The sequence below is a fragment of the Mustelus asterias genome, chromosome 14 (genome assembly GCF_964213995.1).
Source record: "Mustelus asterias chromosome 14, sMusAst1.hap1.1, whole genome shotgun sequence".
In the NCBI taxonomy this organism is placed as follows: domain Eukaryota; kingdom Metazoa; phylum Chordata; class Chondrichthyes; order Carcharhiniformes; family Triakidae; genus Mustelus; species Mustelus asterias.
This window is the reverse complement of record NC_135814.1, coordinates 84,970,078-84,986,907: the sequence shown is the minus strand read 5'-3', so window position 1 is coordinate 84,986,907 and position 16,830 is coordinate 84,970,078. Positions and strand designations below refer to the sequence as shown.

Genomic DNA, 16,830 nt, shown 5'->3' with positions numbered 1-16,830 from the left:
AAAATCTGATGTGGTTAGTTGGGTTAAAAACATTTCAGCTAACACTCTGCAGAATGAAGTGAAGCCAGCATATGGTAAGTTGCTGATTGTTGAATTGCTGGTCTTAATTTTATTTCAATTATCAGTCCAATAAATAGTGGCAAGGTAGGACATCTTGGACCCATAGAGTGCACAGTCTGTTCAAAGTAGGAACTCTAGTATCTTTCTTGTGTCCTGAACAACCACACATGAAAGTAGTGTTGTCAGCTGGGGAAAACTGAGCTCTGGGTTTTGGAACTTGGGCAGCAGCTGGTGTCACTGCAGTGCACTTGTGAGGTTAAGAGTTTCATGGATAGCACATTTCTGGATGTGGTCATCTTGCAGCTTAAAGATGTGCGGACAGAGAGGAAACGGGTGAGTACCAGACTAGTTCCGAATATTAGAAACAGTGATAGCCCCTCTGGGAAGTGGTGCCAGTGCCAGCCAGGGATCATAATCCATGTCCATACCAATGACACTGGTAGAAAGAGGATATGGTTCTGCAGGCAGATTTTAGGGAGCTGACAAAGAAACTAGCAAGCAGGACCTCAAAAGTAGTCACCTCCAATTTCCTCCTGGTGCCACACTCTAGTGAATATATATAATTTATACAAACGTAGTGCAGATAATACATGGCGCGGGAGGAAGGGTTTTAGATTCCTGGGACACAATCAGTTCTGCAGGGAAATGGGACATGTACAGGCCAGATGGCTCGCAACTAAGCAGAGCCTGTACCAAGCTATCAGCATGGTTTGCAAGTGCTGTTGTGAAAGATTTAAACTAACGTACGGACATAGAACATAGAACAGTACAGCACAGTACAGGCCCTTCAGCCCTCGATGTTGTGCCGAGCTTTGTCCGAAACCAAGATCAAGCTATCCCACTCCTTATCATTCTGGTGTGCTCCATGTGCCTATCCAATAACCACTTGAAAGTTCCTAAAGTGTCCAACTCCACTGTCACAGCAGGCAGTCCATTCCACACCCCAACCACTCTCTGAGTAAAGAACCTACCTCGGACATCCCTCCTATATCTCCCACCATGAACCTTATAGTTATGCCCCCCAGTAACAGCTACATCCACCCGAGGAAATAGTCTCTGAACGTCCACTCTGTCTATCCCCCTCATCATTTTATAAACCTCTATTAAGTTGCCTCTCATCCTCCTCCGCTCTCAAGAGAAAAGCCCTAGCTCCCTCAACCTTTCCTCATAAGACCTACCCTCCAAACCAGGCAGCATCCTGGTAAATCTCCTCTGCACTCTCTCCAATGCTTCCACATCCTTCTTATAGTGAGGTGACCAGAACTGCACACAATATTCCAAATGTGGTCTCACCAAGGTCCTGTACAGTTGCAGCATAACCCCACGGCTCTTAAACTCAAACCCCCTGTTAATAAACGCTAACACACTATAGGCCTTCTTCACGGCTCTATCCACTTGAGTGGCAACCTTCAGAGATATGTGGATATGGACCCCAAGATCTCTCTGTTGCTCCAAAGTCTTCAGAACCCTGCCGTTGACCCTGTAATCCGCATTCAAATTTGTCCTACCAAAATGAATCACCTCGCACTTATCAGGGTTAAACTCTATCTGCCATTTTTCGGCCCAGCTCTGCATCCTATCTATGTCTCTTTGCAGCCTACAACAGCCCTCCACCTCATCCACTACTCCACCAATCTTGGTGTCATCAGCAAATTTACTGACCCACCCTTCAGCCCCTTCCTCCAAGTCATTGATAAAAATCACAAATAGCAGAGGACCCAGCACTGATCCCTGTGGTACACTGCTGGTAACTGGTCTCCAGTCTGAAAAATTTCCATCCACCACCACCCTCTGTCTTCTATGAGCCAGTTACCTATCCAATCGGCCAAATTTCCCTCAATCCCACACCTCCTTACTTTCTTCGTGAGCCGACCATGGGGAACCTTATCAAATGTCTTATTAAAATCCATGTATGTGACATCAACTGCTCTACCTTCATCTACACACTTAGTTACCTCCTCAAAGAATTCAATCAAATTTGTGAGGCAAGACTTACCCTTCACGAATCCCGGATTAAGCTGCATCTTTCCAAATGGTCATAAATCCATGGGAAGAGAGAAAGACTGAAACCCAATTCCCTTTCTCTTCTGCCTGTAATTAGTGTAGTTTTGATGTGCGTTCCCAACAGCCCCTTCACCCCCAACCCTGTTAGTGGTGGTCAATTTAAAAGTCACCAGCAGCAGACTTCCATGGAGTTAATCAAGGAGTATTATTTATTCACAAACACAGACTCCAGGAAGGTCTATTGCTATGTCAATCACACAACTCAAACTCAAGGTACATCCAGTGATATTCAGTGTTTAGGAAGGACAGATAAAAAGGAAAAGGTGGCGTGATTGCATTGCTGGTAAAAGAGGGAATTAACACAATCGTGAGGACGGATTTTAACTCCAATGATGTGAAATCTGTATGGGTGGAGCTGAGAAACACCAAGAAGCAAACAAATTGGTTGGCCAATAGGAAACAAGGAGTAGGAATAAACTGGTCTTTTTCCTAATGGCAGGCAGTGACTAGTCGGGTACCACAGGGATTAGTGCTGGGACCCGAGCTATTCACAATATATATTGATGAGGGAACTAAATATAATAGAAACATAGAAAACTGCAGCACAAAACAGGCCCTTCGGCCCCACAAGTTGTGCCGAACATATCCCTACCTTCTAGGCCTACCTATAACCCTCCATCCTATTTAAGTCCCATGTACTCATCCAGGAGTCTCTTAAGAGACCCTATTGAGTTTGCCTCCACCACCACTGACGACAGCCGATTCCACTCGCCCACCACCCTCTGTGTGAAAAATTTCCCCCCAACATTTCCCCTGTACCTACCCCCCAGCATCTTAAACCTGTGACCTCTCATAGCAGCCATTACCACCCTGGGAAAAAACCTCTGAGAGTCCACCCGATCTATGCCTCTCAACATCTTATATACCTCTATTAGGTCTCCTCTCATCCGACGTCTCTCCAAGGAGAAAAGACCGAGTTCCCTCAGCCTATCCTCATAAAGTATGCCACTCAATCCAGGCAACATCCTTGTAAATCTCCTCTGCACCCTTTCAATCTTTTCCACATCCTTCCTGTAATGAGGCGACCAGAACTGAGCACAGTACTCCAAGTGGGGTCTGACGAGGGTCTTATATAGCTGCATCATTATCCCCGGACTCCTAAACTCAATCCCTCGATTGATAAAGGCCAGCACACCATATGCCTTCTTAACCACCTCCTCCATCTGCGGGGCCGATTTTAGAGTCCTATGGACCCGGACCCCAAGGTCCTTCAGATCCTCTACCGTACTAAGAGTCTTTCCCTTTATATTGTACTCCTTCATCCCATTTGACCTGCCAAAATGGACCACGACGCATTTATCTGGGTTGAAGTCCATCTGCCACTTCTCCGCCCATAATATCTACAAATTTGCAGATGACACAACGCTGGTTGTAAGGGTGAGCTGTGAGGAGGATGCAGAGATGCTTCAGTGTTACTTGGACAAGTTGAGAGAGTGGGCAAATGCATGGCAGACACAGTACTATGTGGATAATTATGAAGTCATCCACTTTGGTAGCAGAAACAGAAAGGCAGATTATTATCTGAATGGCTATAGATTGAGAGAGGGGAATGCGCAGCTAGACATAGGTATCCTTGTACACCAGTCACTGAAGATAAGCATGCAGGTGCAGCAGGCGGTAAAGAAGGCAAATGGTATATTGGTCTACATAGCGAAAGGATTCGAGTACAGGAGCAGGGATGTCTCGTTGCAATTATACAGGGCCTTGGTGAGACTACACCTTCACCCAGCTGATGCTTTGACAGGTGATTAAGATACAATGGCCCAGATCTTCCAGTCAACAGTGGAGAGGGTGTCTTCCGCAGACTGAGATTTATTTTAAATTCAATTACGGGATGTGGGTGATGCTGGCTGGGCAATTTTAGAGGGCAATTGAGAGCCAACCACGTTGCTATGGGTCTAGTGTCACATACAAGCCAGACTGAGGATGGCAGATTTCCTTCCCTAAACGACATCAGTGAACCAGATGGGATTTTACAACAATCGGCCATGGTTTCATGGTCATCATTAAGACTTTTAAATCCGGATGTTCATTGAAATTAACTTTCACCATTTGCCATGGTGGCATTTGAACCCGGGTTGTGGTTGCGTTCCTGGAATTGCCACTTTAAGTGAAAAAAACCTAATGCAAATCATGGGTTCCCATAAGAGTCAATGTTAAAGCTGGAGTTAGGTTCTGTCGCACAATTCTCACCCGAGAAAAACAATGTACAAATACCGCACACTATGCCTGCATCATTCTGATTAAATTTAAATTTTAATAATTTAAAGCAAAAAGGAATCCTGTATAAATACAAATTAGATAACACTCACTAGCCTCAGGATGTTTGAAAACATCCAATTTCACTTCCAGGCTGATGGCTTTTCTTGCTTTCTTTGCAGCCACAGGCACACTACCAGCACTTACTGGGGATTTCCAGCTCATGGTTAAATGTACTTTAAAATTCTCACCCACAGCAGGCACTCCTGAACCTCCAAAATTTAAAGAAAATTTAAATCCAGCTTTCTGCTTGAAAATAACTGCTTTGGGTGCCTCTAGGTTTAAAAAAAATCGATCTTTCCTTGAGAACAGTAAAACAGTCTCCTTAGCAATGGCGCAGATTGGGTCACAGGACCCGATGTTACAGGAAAGGAGCCAATGAAAGGGAGGGGGTGGTCTAATAATCCAGAGACCCAGGTAATGCTCTGGGGACCCAGGTTCGAATCACATCACGGCAGATAGTGACATTTGAATTCACTAAAAATCTGGAATTAAAAGTCGAATGATGAACATGAAACCATTGCCAATCTGGTTCACTAATGTCCTTTAGGAAAGATAATCTGCCATCCTTAACGGTTATGGTCTACATTTGACTCCAGGTCCACAGCAATGTGATTGACTCTTAAATGCCCTCTGAAATGGTCTAACAAGCCACTCAGTTTGAGGGCAATTAGGGATGGGCAACAAATGCTGGCCCACTCAGCAACACCCATATCCAATGAATAAAAAAATAACCAGTAATGATTACCAATGAAGATAAGCAGTAATAAAGATTGGCGATGATGACAGGAGAAAGCTGGTGATGCAAAATGACTCTGAAGCAGTAGTCATGATTTAAATTGGGGAAAGTGTTTCTAAAACAAAAACAATGTTAAAACAAAACAACTTAAGTTGGGACATCTTAAAATGAGGACTTGCTTATTTCCATCTCTTTGTAGACAGCATGTTAAAATATAGCAAGCTCTAATTTTAAACTCAATATAACCTTTAAAAGTATGTTCCCAAATTATGTTATCAAATATGAAGTTAAATTCAGCATAGTGTAAACCTGCATGACGCACTGAAAGCGATTTTGTGCAGAGAACACTTTGTATTAGCTGCATACTGCAAGGCAGCATCAATATAGAATACTCCTTGAACTTCCCCCAACTTGTGCTGTCAGGACCCATAGGGACAAGATGCTCTGAATGCAGCTGATCATGCTCATCGAATTTTACATTATGCTTTGCAAGTTCTCAAGATTTACTTATAAGTATTTCTTTCCAAGACCAAGAAGTTTTCAGACTACAGATGTTTTGTCTTTTTTTAACCTGATAAAGGACATATTGACTACAGGTGATTTTACCTATTCTTTTCCACCAAATTCAGAAAATATTAGTTTGAAGATCAGAAGACCAAAAAATAAAGCACAAAGCTATAATTTATCATTGTAGAAAAGCTTCCACACAAAGAACTTAGGCAATTCTAGATTTGGTTAGATGTAATATTGTTGATTTTCATAGCAGGTTTATAAGGTCAAAAATGAATAATTGCCTTATTAAAATATTGATCAGACATATCTGATCAGATATTACTAACACAATAACATAACATAAATGGTACTTCTAATGTGATAAAATGCCCAAATTTGATTCAAAGGTGAAAAATAACCTGGCACCAATCAGTGCTGAGAGCAGGGCTAGGCAGGTGGAAGAATTATCAAGTGTTACGAGGGTAGGAATCTTCTACAAAACATGAACAATTACTCGTAAAAAACAATGGAAAAGACAATCAAACTGGTGTAAACAAGGCTGTCAATTCACTATTTGCCAATTTTGCATCATCACCAATTTCACCCCACAAGTGTCTCAGTAACAGCAGCTTTTGCAATGCAGCTACAATGTCATCCATATCACTAGCAAAACATAATTGATTAACCAACTATTAATGCACATGTACATTGATTATCAGAAACTTCAGTCATTTTATCGAATGAATTTGTTTTCACCCCACTCCATCTTGGAAGCGGTTTTGTCCTTCATTAGGGCCCCATTTTATCAGGGGGAGCTCAGGTAGTTAAACACGCAGCAGCTATGAATCTGACAATGCTCAACAGCAGGCTAGACACATTTTGAAACATACATGTCTTTACCCACTCATTTATGCTGATATTTCTCATTAATAAGCAAGACTTTCATCGTGGAATTACAGATGACATATGATGAATCTTGTTAATTGAGCTACCAGGCCAATGAGACTACTGACTAACTGGCTGCCAACAACCCTCAATGTTTATGTATCCTTCCATTAATGAATCTTCTTGTCATCTGTTGATAATTCAACATTTTAAAGCCGAACATCTGTGACTCCCTATATTGGTACAACCTGTTACCAACTTATTTTGAATTAGCAGATTGCTCCCCAAATATAAGCTCCTGAACCTAATAGTTTTGTACATTTTCAATGCACCCCTGTTATACTCAAACATATGCGATTACGGTAACCAAAAGTGACATTGGGCTTGTACTCACTGGAATTTAGAAGTATAAGAGAGGATAGCATAGAAACATATAAAATCCTGATGGGACTGGGCAGGCTAGATGCGGGAAGAATGTTCCTGATGTTGGGGAAGTCCAGAACTAGAGGTCACAGTCTAAGAATAAGGGGCAAGCCATTCAAATGGGGAAGAACCTCTTCACTCAGAGTTGTGAGTAAAATGTATAATTAATACCATTAGATAAACATTCTAACACTAATAAGCTGTTAACTAAATCTGGCTCACTTCTCAGTCTAATATGATATGCCCTCTTGTTAGTTCTATTGCTAAACATACTATTGCAGAAAACTCTCTCAGACATGCTCAAGAAATTCAAATGACAATTGTTCGCTAGTTTGTCCGATATGAAAGTTAAAATTACCCATTAAAATCACTCTGCCGTTGCTTTATGTTTGTCTAATTTCTGCTGGGATGCAAACTCTCACTTCACAGCTGCTTCCAGGGGGTCTGTGCACCAACTCCCACAACAAGTTTTCCTATTCTTTAATTTCCCTGCATATCTCTAATTATATCCTCTCTTGAAATCCGCATGGATATGATCTATCCTTAATCACCAAAGTTTCCTCCTCCTCTCCAATTGTCCTTTCTTTGTTGTAGACTTTATAACCATGGTAAATTCGGTCCCAGCCCTGACCATTCTGCAGCCAGGGCTCAGTATTGGCCACCATGTCATACACTTCAAGTTGAATTTCTGCCTGCAATACATTCCAATTTAACTGGGAGTTAACTGGGTTAAACACCTTAACCTGTCTTCCTGACCTAATGTTTACTCATACAGTTCTTATTTCTCTTTCTTAGTTTAATTACTGTACTTGTTTAGTTTTTCCTTTACTTGTAGTGTCTGGAGCACAATTACTCTCTTCCCTTTTATTTGTTTTCAAACCGTTCTTTAAACTACCTTTTCTACCCGAGTCCTCCACGCAGTTATTAAATCCCAAGTGACTGCCCCCATTCCATTTTCTCTCCCTTCCTTTTCTCCATCTATTTTTATTCATTCCTTTTCGTCATTTGTTATCAGTTTAACTTTGATATTACTGTTTCATCATCAGGTCTGAGTTGAACTACTTTTCCTTTCTTTTTTCGAATTTCAAAACATTTCACTGACCTTTTCCTTTGATCCTCCCAAATACAGTACACATTTTGTAAATGTAAGCAACTTTTATTTCATTGACTGATAAAAGAAATGGTCTGAAACAGCATCTTTGCAGCCAAATAATAAATCAAAATAGAATTATTGTCACGGTCACAGTGCAGAAATAACCAGGTCAATCTTTCTTATGTGGTAACATCAAACAAACGGGAGGTCTGCCAAATAAGTGCTCTGACCCTAACAAATACAATTCCACACTTGTGCTAGAAATATTAAATCACAATGCCCTTTCATAAAAAACCATTCTTCATTCATGCTATTAGTTGTTTTTCTAGCTAAAGTCTCCTTTAATTGTGAAAGATTCCTCCTAGGATAAAGGGAGAACACGACTGCCTATAACACAGAGATGGTCAGGCTCTAATACCCTTTACTGTAACCATTTGAGAGACAGAATGCTGCAGTGAGCATTATGAGATAGTTCAACACACTACGACAATTTTTCATGTACCAGTGCATTGATGAATTGCATTGATCATCAGTTACTTCTGAACATATACAGATCATTACATTCTCAGCAGTTTGGTTGCTAAATTAAACATTTCGAATAAACATTAACTTTGTTTTACAAAGCACACTGTATTGCATAGTGTTAAACCATGACCAAAAACAGAATAATAGGATCATTAACCAAAACATTTCCTACATTTGCAGGCATTAGGTTTCCCATATTCCTGCAATCCACTAGCTAAATCACCCTATTTGGGAGAACTGCATTAGGGTCCTGTTTTTCAGAAAAACAAAACCTAGCCATTTGAATGTCAAAGTGATACCATATTAACTTGATCCTTACCCAACAGATTAAACTGTGAATTGCTTGAGCCTTGCCTCTGGGATTCTGGTGAATTTTGGCATGTCTTCCTTTTAAAAGACATGAATAAGTGTTGACAGAGCTCCTCTGGGATCTCCACCTCCAGATATGTCTTCATGAATAATTTGAAGCCTTCATAATCTATAGGCTGGTGACAAGGAAAACATTGATTGAAACAAAGAGCATATAATGCCAACAATTTATTCAATAACATATGTATGTATCGCTAAAGAAAAAACTTTTTTGTTGAACCTTTTCATCTTGCATTCATTGGGACATTTTGCAAGAATACAAATCCAAAGGAGACAAGGAATTTATATTCTATGAGAAAAGAGTGTTGATTGGTTGGCAAGTGGACACTGATTGGTGGAGGCATTGCCATGGAGAATGCAGCAGTTGATGGCGATTGTTAAACGTTTTAAAAAATTTAAACCAGGCAGCCCGACTTTGATTTGTCATGCCATTGTCCTGAGGAATGAACCAGAAAACGTCTGCCAGTTATTCTGTTTGCCTGAAACAGGTTCAATGTGTGTACATGTTCTTGATATCTTTGGTTATTCTCAAAGATTGGTGGATCGTATCAAAACATGTCCCTTCTGCTGTTCACAACAGGCAAGATATAGACCATACCCAACCAGCTGTGCTCGCAAAATTCAAAACACAGTGCTCAACATCAGATGTGATTGTGTGACTGGACAACATTTGCTAAATAATCAGTGTACTAACAATTGTCCTGACAACCAATTTAAGATAATCAGTAGGGCTTGCATGTGGTGCATTTGTACATGCTGGAAGCTACATGTATTGATACACAGGGCCCGGTTCATTGCGGACAGAAAGAACATGTACACACATTGCATCTGTTTCAGCTGCACAAAATAGATGACAGCCATTTGCTGGTCCGTTCCTCAGGGCAGCGCCTAGCTCAATTAGTCAAAATGCCTGGTTTGAATTTTAAACATTGCTTGTGTGATGAGACATGCATATTTTTATATTTTTGAGTTAAAGAAAACCATATGCATGTGTGTGTGACACCAGGGTTAATTTAATTAAACAGGGGGAAGTTTCCTAGAGACAGTCTGTCTGTTAGGTCTAAGAGATGAAAGCTTAAAAGTGTTTGGTTTGTGGATTTGTAATGAAAGGTTATGGTGAGTTTGTGTTTTTTAAAATTCATTTATGGCATATGGGTGTCTCTAGTTAGGCTAGCATTTATTATCCATACCAAATTTCCATCAAGAAGATAGTGGTAAGCTGCCTTCTTGAACTGCTGTAGTCCCTCTAGTGTATGGACATGCATAGGGCTGCTAGGGAGTGAGTTGCAGGATTCTAAGCCAGCACCAATGAAAGAACGGCAATATATTTCCAAGTCTGGATGGGGAGTAGCCTGAAGGAGAACTTTTATTTGCTGGTATTCCCATGTGTCCACTGCCCTTGTCCTTCTAGATGCCAGGAGTCTTGGGATTGGAAGGCGTTGCTTAAGGAGCCCCGATTAGTTCCTGCAGTGCATTTTGCAGATGGCACACACTGCTGCCGCTGCTTGTCAGTGGTGGAGGGAGTGAATATTTGTGGAAGTGGTACCAATCAAGCAGGTTGCTTTGTTTTGGATGTTGTTAATCTCCTGAATGTTGTTGGAGCTGCACTCATCCAGGCAAGAGGAGAGTATTCTACCACATTCCTGATTTGTGCTATGTAGATGGTGGACAGGCTTTGGATAGTCAAGGGATGAGTTAAGTGCTGTAGGATTCCTAACTCTGATTGGATCTTGTAACCACAGCATTTATATGGCTAGTTCAGTTCAATTTTTTGTAAATGATAACTCACAGGATGTTAATAATGAGGGATTCAGCAATGGTAATGCCATTAAATATCAAAGTGCGATGGCTAGATTCTCTCTGTTCGAGATGACCATTGACTGGCACTTGTGTTGCGCAAATGTTGCTCGTCAGCGTCAACCCAAACCTGGACATTTGGACCTCAACTGCTTCAGACTAACAAGCAAACAGTTGGATCTAAATTTGCATTGAAAGGTAAGTGAGGAAATTGTTTCTTCAGCTGTTAAATTTCAGAAGGGAGTTCAGAGATGATAAGGAACATTTGCATCTTACAGGGATTCTGTGAATACATTAAATTAAAGATATATTAAATTTATTGAACCAAAATTAGAGTCAAAATAGAAAAAAACCATGAAAGATTAAATTTGGGGAAGTTGAATTCAAAAGAGTGTTTAAAGACAATGAAACTTGAGGTGAAAGGGGAAAAAGATTTTGAGTTGCAGTGGGGGGGAGAACCTTTGAAGACCAGCTCCTTTGTGTGGAATGCTGAGGAGCTTCTGTTTTCAGTTCTGAATTGGAGGCATCCACTCAGTGTTAAGCCTGGAGAGTTTGTTTAAGGAAACAGTTTGTTTCTGAACCTACTTTTGGAATTCTCCATCAAGGTGGAAATGTCTGAGAAGTTGTGAGGTGTACCTTCATTAAAGTGACAACAATTCCTTCACTTTTGTTGTATTTTAGTATTTCCCGGATTATCGTGATTAGAATCTAATAGAGGTTAGTGCCGAAAAGATAGTTTAATTGTTTACTTTTGACCAAGTATTTTTTTTTTAGGGGGGTGGCTCTGTAAGATTTTTTTAACTGTACAACTTTTATCTTGTAGCTTAAGTTTATTTTTTTTAAATAAATCTTCTAATTTTTAGAATTCTAAAGGTGTTTCTAGAGTCCTATGCTTTTGAGGAAAGTAGCTCTACCCCCTCATTTTCTTAATGAAAATACGGTTTATGATTAGCAAGAAAGACTTCACTCTGGGGTCTGCCTTGCTCAGCAGTATCAGCTGTGGATGTACCACTTGACAGTTTACTATCAGTCACCAGCAACTGGTGCCTCCTCCACAGCAATGCCTCCACCACAGATTCCACTTATCAACCAATCAGCACTCTCTTCTCATGCAGTATAAATCTGTCGTCCCTTGGATTTGTATTCTTGTGAAATGTCTTGTTGGGTGCAAGACAAAAAGCTTTGACAAAAAATCTTTTTTTCAGCAATACTCAAGTTCCATATTACCAAACGACATATATATTAGGAGCTAAACAATTACAAGTTGAGTAACAAATGAAAGTTATGAATTTAAAAAAATCCTTTTCCTGCGCCACAAGTTTTTGACATCCGTTTTAGTCCACATGCTGCTTCCACAAAAATATTTAGATGTTGTAATGGACAACAAAAAACCTGATTGTAAATGTTCCTACTCATGGGGCTTGAATTACTGTGATGCTCAATATTTTTGTATGAACAAACCACAATTGTATTTACAATGCATTTAAGAGAGAAATGTAGTTATTATCATAAAATTAATGATGTATGTAGTGACAAAATATACTCCAAGTTGCAGCTTGCATGACACAAATGACAGAAGGAATAGGTACTGAAAATGACGAATAAAGCTATGGGTCAGGCATTGATTATTAATTCTTCTGGTTAGTCACTTTGTATCAAGGCAGCATTAATATCACAAGAGTCCATTAGCTAATTACACCTCTGTACAGATCTTAATTTTAACATGATAGAGCTGTTCTAATACAAATTTCCTGCTGTAATTGATTTAAATTGCTCATTGGGAAGCTGCACTGTATGCAAAAAAGTAAATAAACCACCTTAAATCCCTCAGTGATGAGCATTAACATTTGAAAGTAATGCTTATAAAATGCATGTAACACTCTGAATCTGCAAGTTATAAATATACTATGATGCCAAAACTTCAAACTAAAAGCATTCCAAAGAATACATTCAAAATTGTACATATATATTTTTTTTAAATCACGTACGAGACTGGAAAACAACAGCACAATCTTAAGACGCTATGGGCTAAATTCTACGTTCTACCGGAGTGAGAGAGGCCGGAGAATTGCGGTCTATATCATTCTCACAATCTTTCAATGCAATTTTAAGCCTCTTTTTAACATTACCTAGGAACATAGCTCTTTTTAACATTACCTAGGAACATAGCAACTAAGCTATCAAGTCTTGTAAGAACGCTGTATGTTTCAAAAAGATCACCTAAACTCTGAAGAACATAGGCACAGTCTCCTCAATCTCTCCTCATAGGACAATCCTGCCATCTCAGGAATTAATTTAGTGAACCTTCATTGCACTCCCTCTAATAAATCCTTCCTTAGGTAAAGAAACCAAAGCTGTATATGGTGCTCCAGGCGCAATCTCTCCAAGGCTCTCTACAATCACAGCAAGACTTTTTTACTCCTGTACTCAAGTTCTCTAGGGATAAAGGTCAACATAAAACTTGCCTTCCTGATTGCTTGCTGTTCCTGCATGTTAACTTTGGGTGACTCATGAGCAAAGACACTCAAGTCCCCTCAGACATCAACACTTCCCAATCTCACCATTTAAGAAATACGCCACATTTGTTTTTCCTACTGAAGTGGAAAACAATATTTTCCCACATTATTTTCCATCTGATTACTTATTTAGCTTGCTATTAATGCAGGATACTCCTTTATAATGCATACCACTGTGAAATCAAAGCTAATAATATTGCAGTTCAAGTAAGTTTTTACTTTAGTTGAAATCATAGATTAATCCCAGTATCTGAGGTTACCTTCAAAAGCACCCACTTGCAATTAAAATCTGTGAAAAACAAAGATACACAAGTGTATATGTCATAATATAACTTCAACCCAGATAAGTGTGTGGTGGTTCATTTTGGCAGGTTGAATAGGATGGAAGAATATAATATTAAGGGTAAGACGCTTGGCAGTGTGGAAGAACAGTGGGATTTTGGGGTCCGCGTTCATAGGACGCTCAAAGCGGCGTCGCAGATAGAGGCTGTGGTTAAGAAGGCGTATGGAATACTGGCCTTCATCAATAGAGGAATTGAGTTTAGAAATCGGGAGATAATGCTGCAGCTGTATAGGACCCTGGTCAGACCCCACTTAGAGTACTGTGCCCAGTTCTGGTCGCCTCATTACAGAAAGGATGTGGAAGCCATAGAACAGGTGCAGAGGAGATTTACGAGGATGTTGCCAGGATGAGGATAGGTTGAGAGAGCTAGGTCTATTCTCCTTGGAGAGGCGAAGGATGAGAGGTGACCTGATAGAGGTGTATAAGATGTTGAGAGGTATTGATAGAGTGGATTCTCAGAGGCTTTTACCCAGGGTTGAAATGGTTGTCACGAGAGGCCACAGGTTTAGGGTGCTGGGGAGTAGGTATAGAAGAGATGTTAGGGGTCAGTTTTTCACTCAGAGGGTGGTGGGTGCGTGGAATTGGCTGACGTTAGTGGTGGTGGAAGCGGATTCGATTGAGTCTTTTAAGAGACTTTTGGATAGGTTCGTGGAGGTTAGTAAGATACAGGGTTATAGATGAGCCTAGAAGGTAAGGAAATTGTTTGGCGCAACTTGTGGGCCGAAGGGCCTGTTTGTGCTGTAGCTTTTCTATGTTCAATGTTCTAATATAATTTAAAACTGAGGTGCGTAGAATTTCTTTCTCGCAGAGGATGGTGAATCTCGGGAATTCTCTGCCCCAAAGGGTAGTGCAGGCTGGATCATTATAAGTATTCAAAGCAGAGGTGGATAAATATTTGATAGATCGACGAATAGAGAGCTATGGGGAAATGGCACAGAAAAGGAGATGAAACTGGCATAGATCAGCTATGATCGTATTGAATGGCAGGGCAGGCTTGAAGGACCTGGTGGCCTACACCTGCTTCTATATCTTGCGCGTTTTTGTGTTTCTACGGGAAGCGTCTCAAATCTGACTATCTGACAACTGGAGCAGTAGTACTAAAAGGAGACATTTGTGTAAGCAGCCATGCATCAATTATAGGCGTATTAAATAAGTAGAATATCATACTAGGTGCTGCATGACATGCCAGACTATTTATCAGCTTTGTGTGGTCTTTTCCTGCACCTTGATGACCTTTGACCCCACATGACCCTGTTTGGCCTGACCTGCCCACTCCGACCCATCAACCTTACTGTTTAATATTTTCCAAATGTTATTTCTTCACTACCGTGCATTCTTTCTTCAAACTTGAATAACAAGAAACATATTCACTCGATTGTTTTTGAGTATTGATTGAATTAAGATAATGATCGAATGGCTTTCTTCTATGTTGCAGCAATTCTGTGAAACTGACAAGATCTGAAATCCAGCATGGATTCGGTTCCGAGGCTGCCGGATTCGATGCACTACACCTGTACATACACAGCATTTCCTGCATACATCGTTAAAATTACTTCTTTGATTTTGTTTCTTCTCTTGAAGTTTATGACTCATCTGGGGTACAATTCATGAATGGCAATAACACTCTAGAAAGTCAATAATGAACCATTTTTATGTCTGAAAACCAAAGCTTGCTTTTGTCTGATGTTCGTCCTCTCACAATTCCGACTCAGGTTGACTGAATAATAATGAGGAGGCGGAAACCTAGTTTACTTTGCCTCGCTGTCCAATTAAACACTGATTTTACAGCAACTCCACTCCAGCTGACACCAACTAATCAGTAAATGTCAAGAGCCAACCTGGAAGGTTACTTCCATTTCAGTTATACACCTTATGGAGCAAACTTATATTAAATATGACAAATTAAGCTTCATTATGACAAATCCATGGGCCACATGCAGCCCACCTGGGTCACGAAACATTTTGTTGACTGTTGCCCACACACAGGGTTGCCACATTCCATTGATTTCTGTTCGTGTAGTTTATTTCCTCTTGGTATAACTGAAGTAATGTGCATGTAAAGCACGGGCAAGTGAAGTGAGATGCATGCTGATTACACACAATACTGGCTGCGAGAGCTGTGCACACACTCTATTCAAAATGTAAATATTTCTTTTGTTTTTACCATTTGAAGTTGATGATAGTTCTATTAATAAAAAATGAATTATTTTCTATAACTCACTATGAAATATTTGGTGTGTATTAAATGTATTTAATCTTATTCATGGAGTGATGGGTATTGAACAAGCCTAATTTCAATTGTGTTGCTCACTGGGGTGAACGAGGGCTACTCATGTGGCCCATTGACTAGCCTAGGTTGTCCATTGCAAGGTCAGGTAAAAAGTGAACATGATTATACTCTAGTTACAGGTTACGTTGAAAACTAAGACACATACGACTTATAACAAGTAAACTGTGATTAACAAGAAATAAATCTTCATGAAAGTCGAAATCTAGTTTAACAGATATATAATTATATCATCATGGCTACTTCCTAAAACTTTAAAACTGGATAATGACCCATTTTAAAATGACTAAAACCATGTCTGTCTCTGAGCTCAGTAAAATGAGCTAATCCAACTCTATTGAAGAAACATGTGCCTTGGTTTCCCTGAAGATCTACTAATGACCCTGTGGACTGCAAAGAGCAAATTCAAAGGGAACTACATTTCAAAAGGAAGGTCTGGCCATTGGAGACTACGGGGGCAATTCTCCCATTCAGACGTGCTAGTGTTTTAGCGCAACAGGCCGGGAGAATCACATGCACGCTGATTCGCGGGATTCGCGCGTGTGTTCCTGATGTGCGTGCATCTCCCAGCGCCAGATATCTGGCGCGGTCGGGATCACACTGGAAACCGGCGGGACCAGCAGGTAAGTAATTTTAATCTTATTTTAATGTCATTTAAATGTCATTAGCAGACCCGGGACTGAAGTCTCTAGGCCCAATAGCATCTCCCACCCCGCCAGTACAAATTCACTCCGGCAGGGTTTAGAGTAGCTCCCCACTTTCGGGGAACTAGTGGGGACCCCGCTGGACTGAAGGGGGGGGGGGCAATCGGGGCCCCCCCAGGAGGTCGGCTGATGGTGGTGGCTGTACTCCCAGGTATGGGCACCCTGGCACTGCCCATGGGCATGGGGCAATGCCAAGAGGGTGAGACCGAGGGGTGATTGGCAGGGGTGTCCTGCTGCTACTCTGCCATTGGGATCAGTTGAGGCTGGAGGGAGG

General features: G+C 40.7%; 1 protein-coding gene across 2 annotated transcripts in view; it reads right to left on the bottom strand.

The window, feature by feature from the left end:
* LOC144503830 (diacylglycerol kinase beta-like) overlaps positions 1-16,830 on the bottom strand; it is a 559,892-nt gene that overhangs the window by 457,802 nt on the left and 85,260 nt on the right. For both annotated transcript variants that reach the window (XM_078228759.1, XM_078228758.1), the window contains exon 3: positions 8,860-9,025. In XM_078228759.1, coding sequence (XP_078084885.1) covers positions 8,860-9,025 — 166 coding nt within the window. The remainder of the gene's footprint in view (positions 1-8,859; positions 9,026-16,830) is intronic.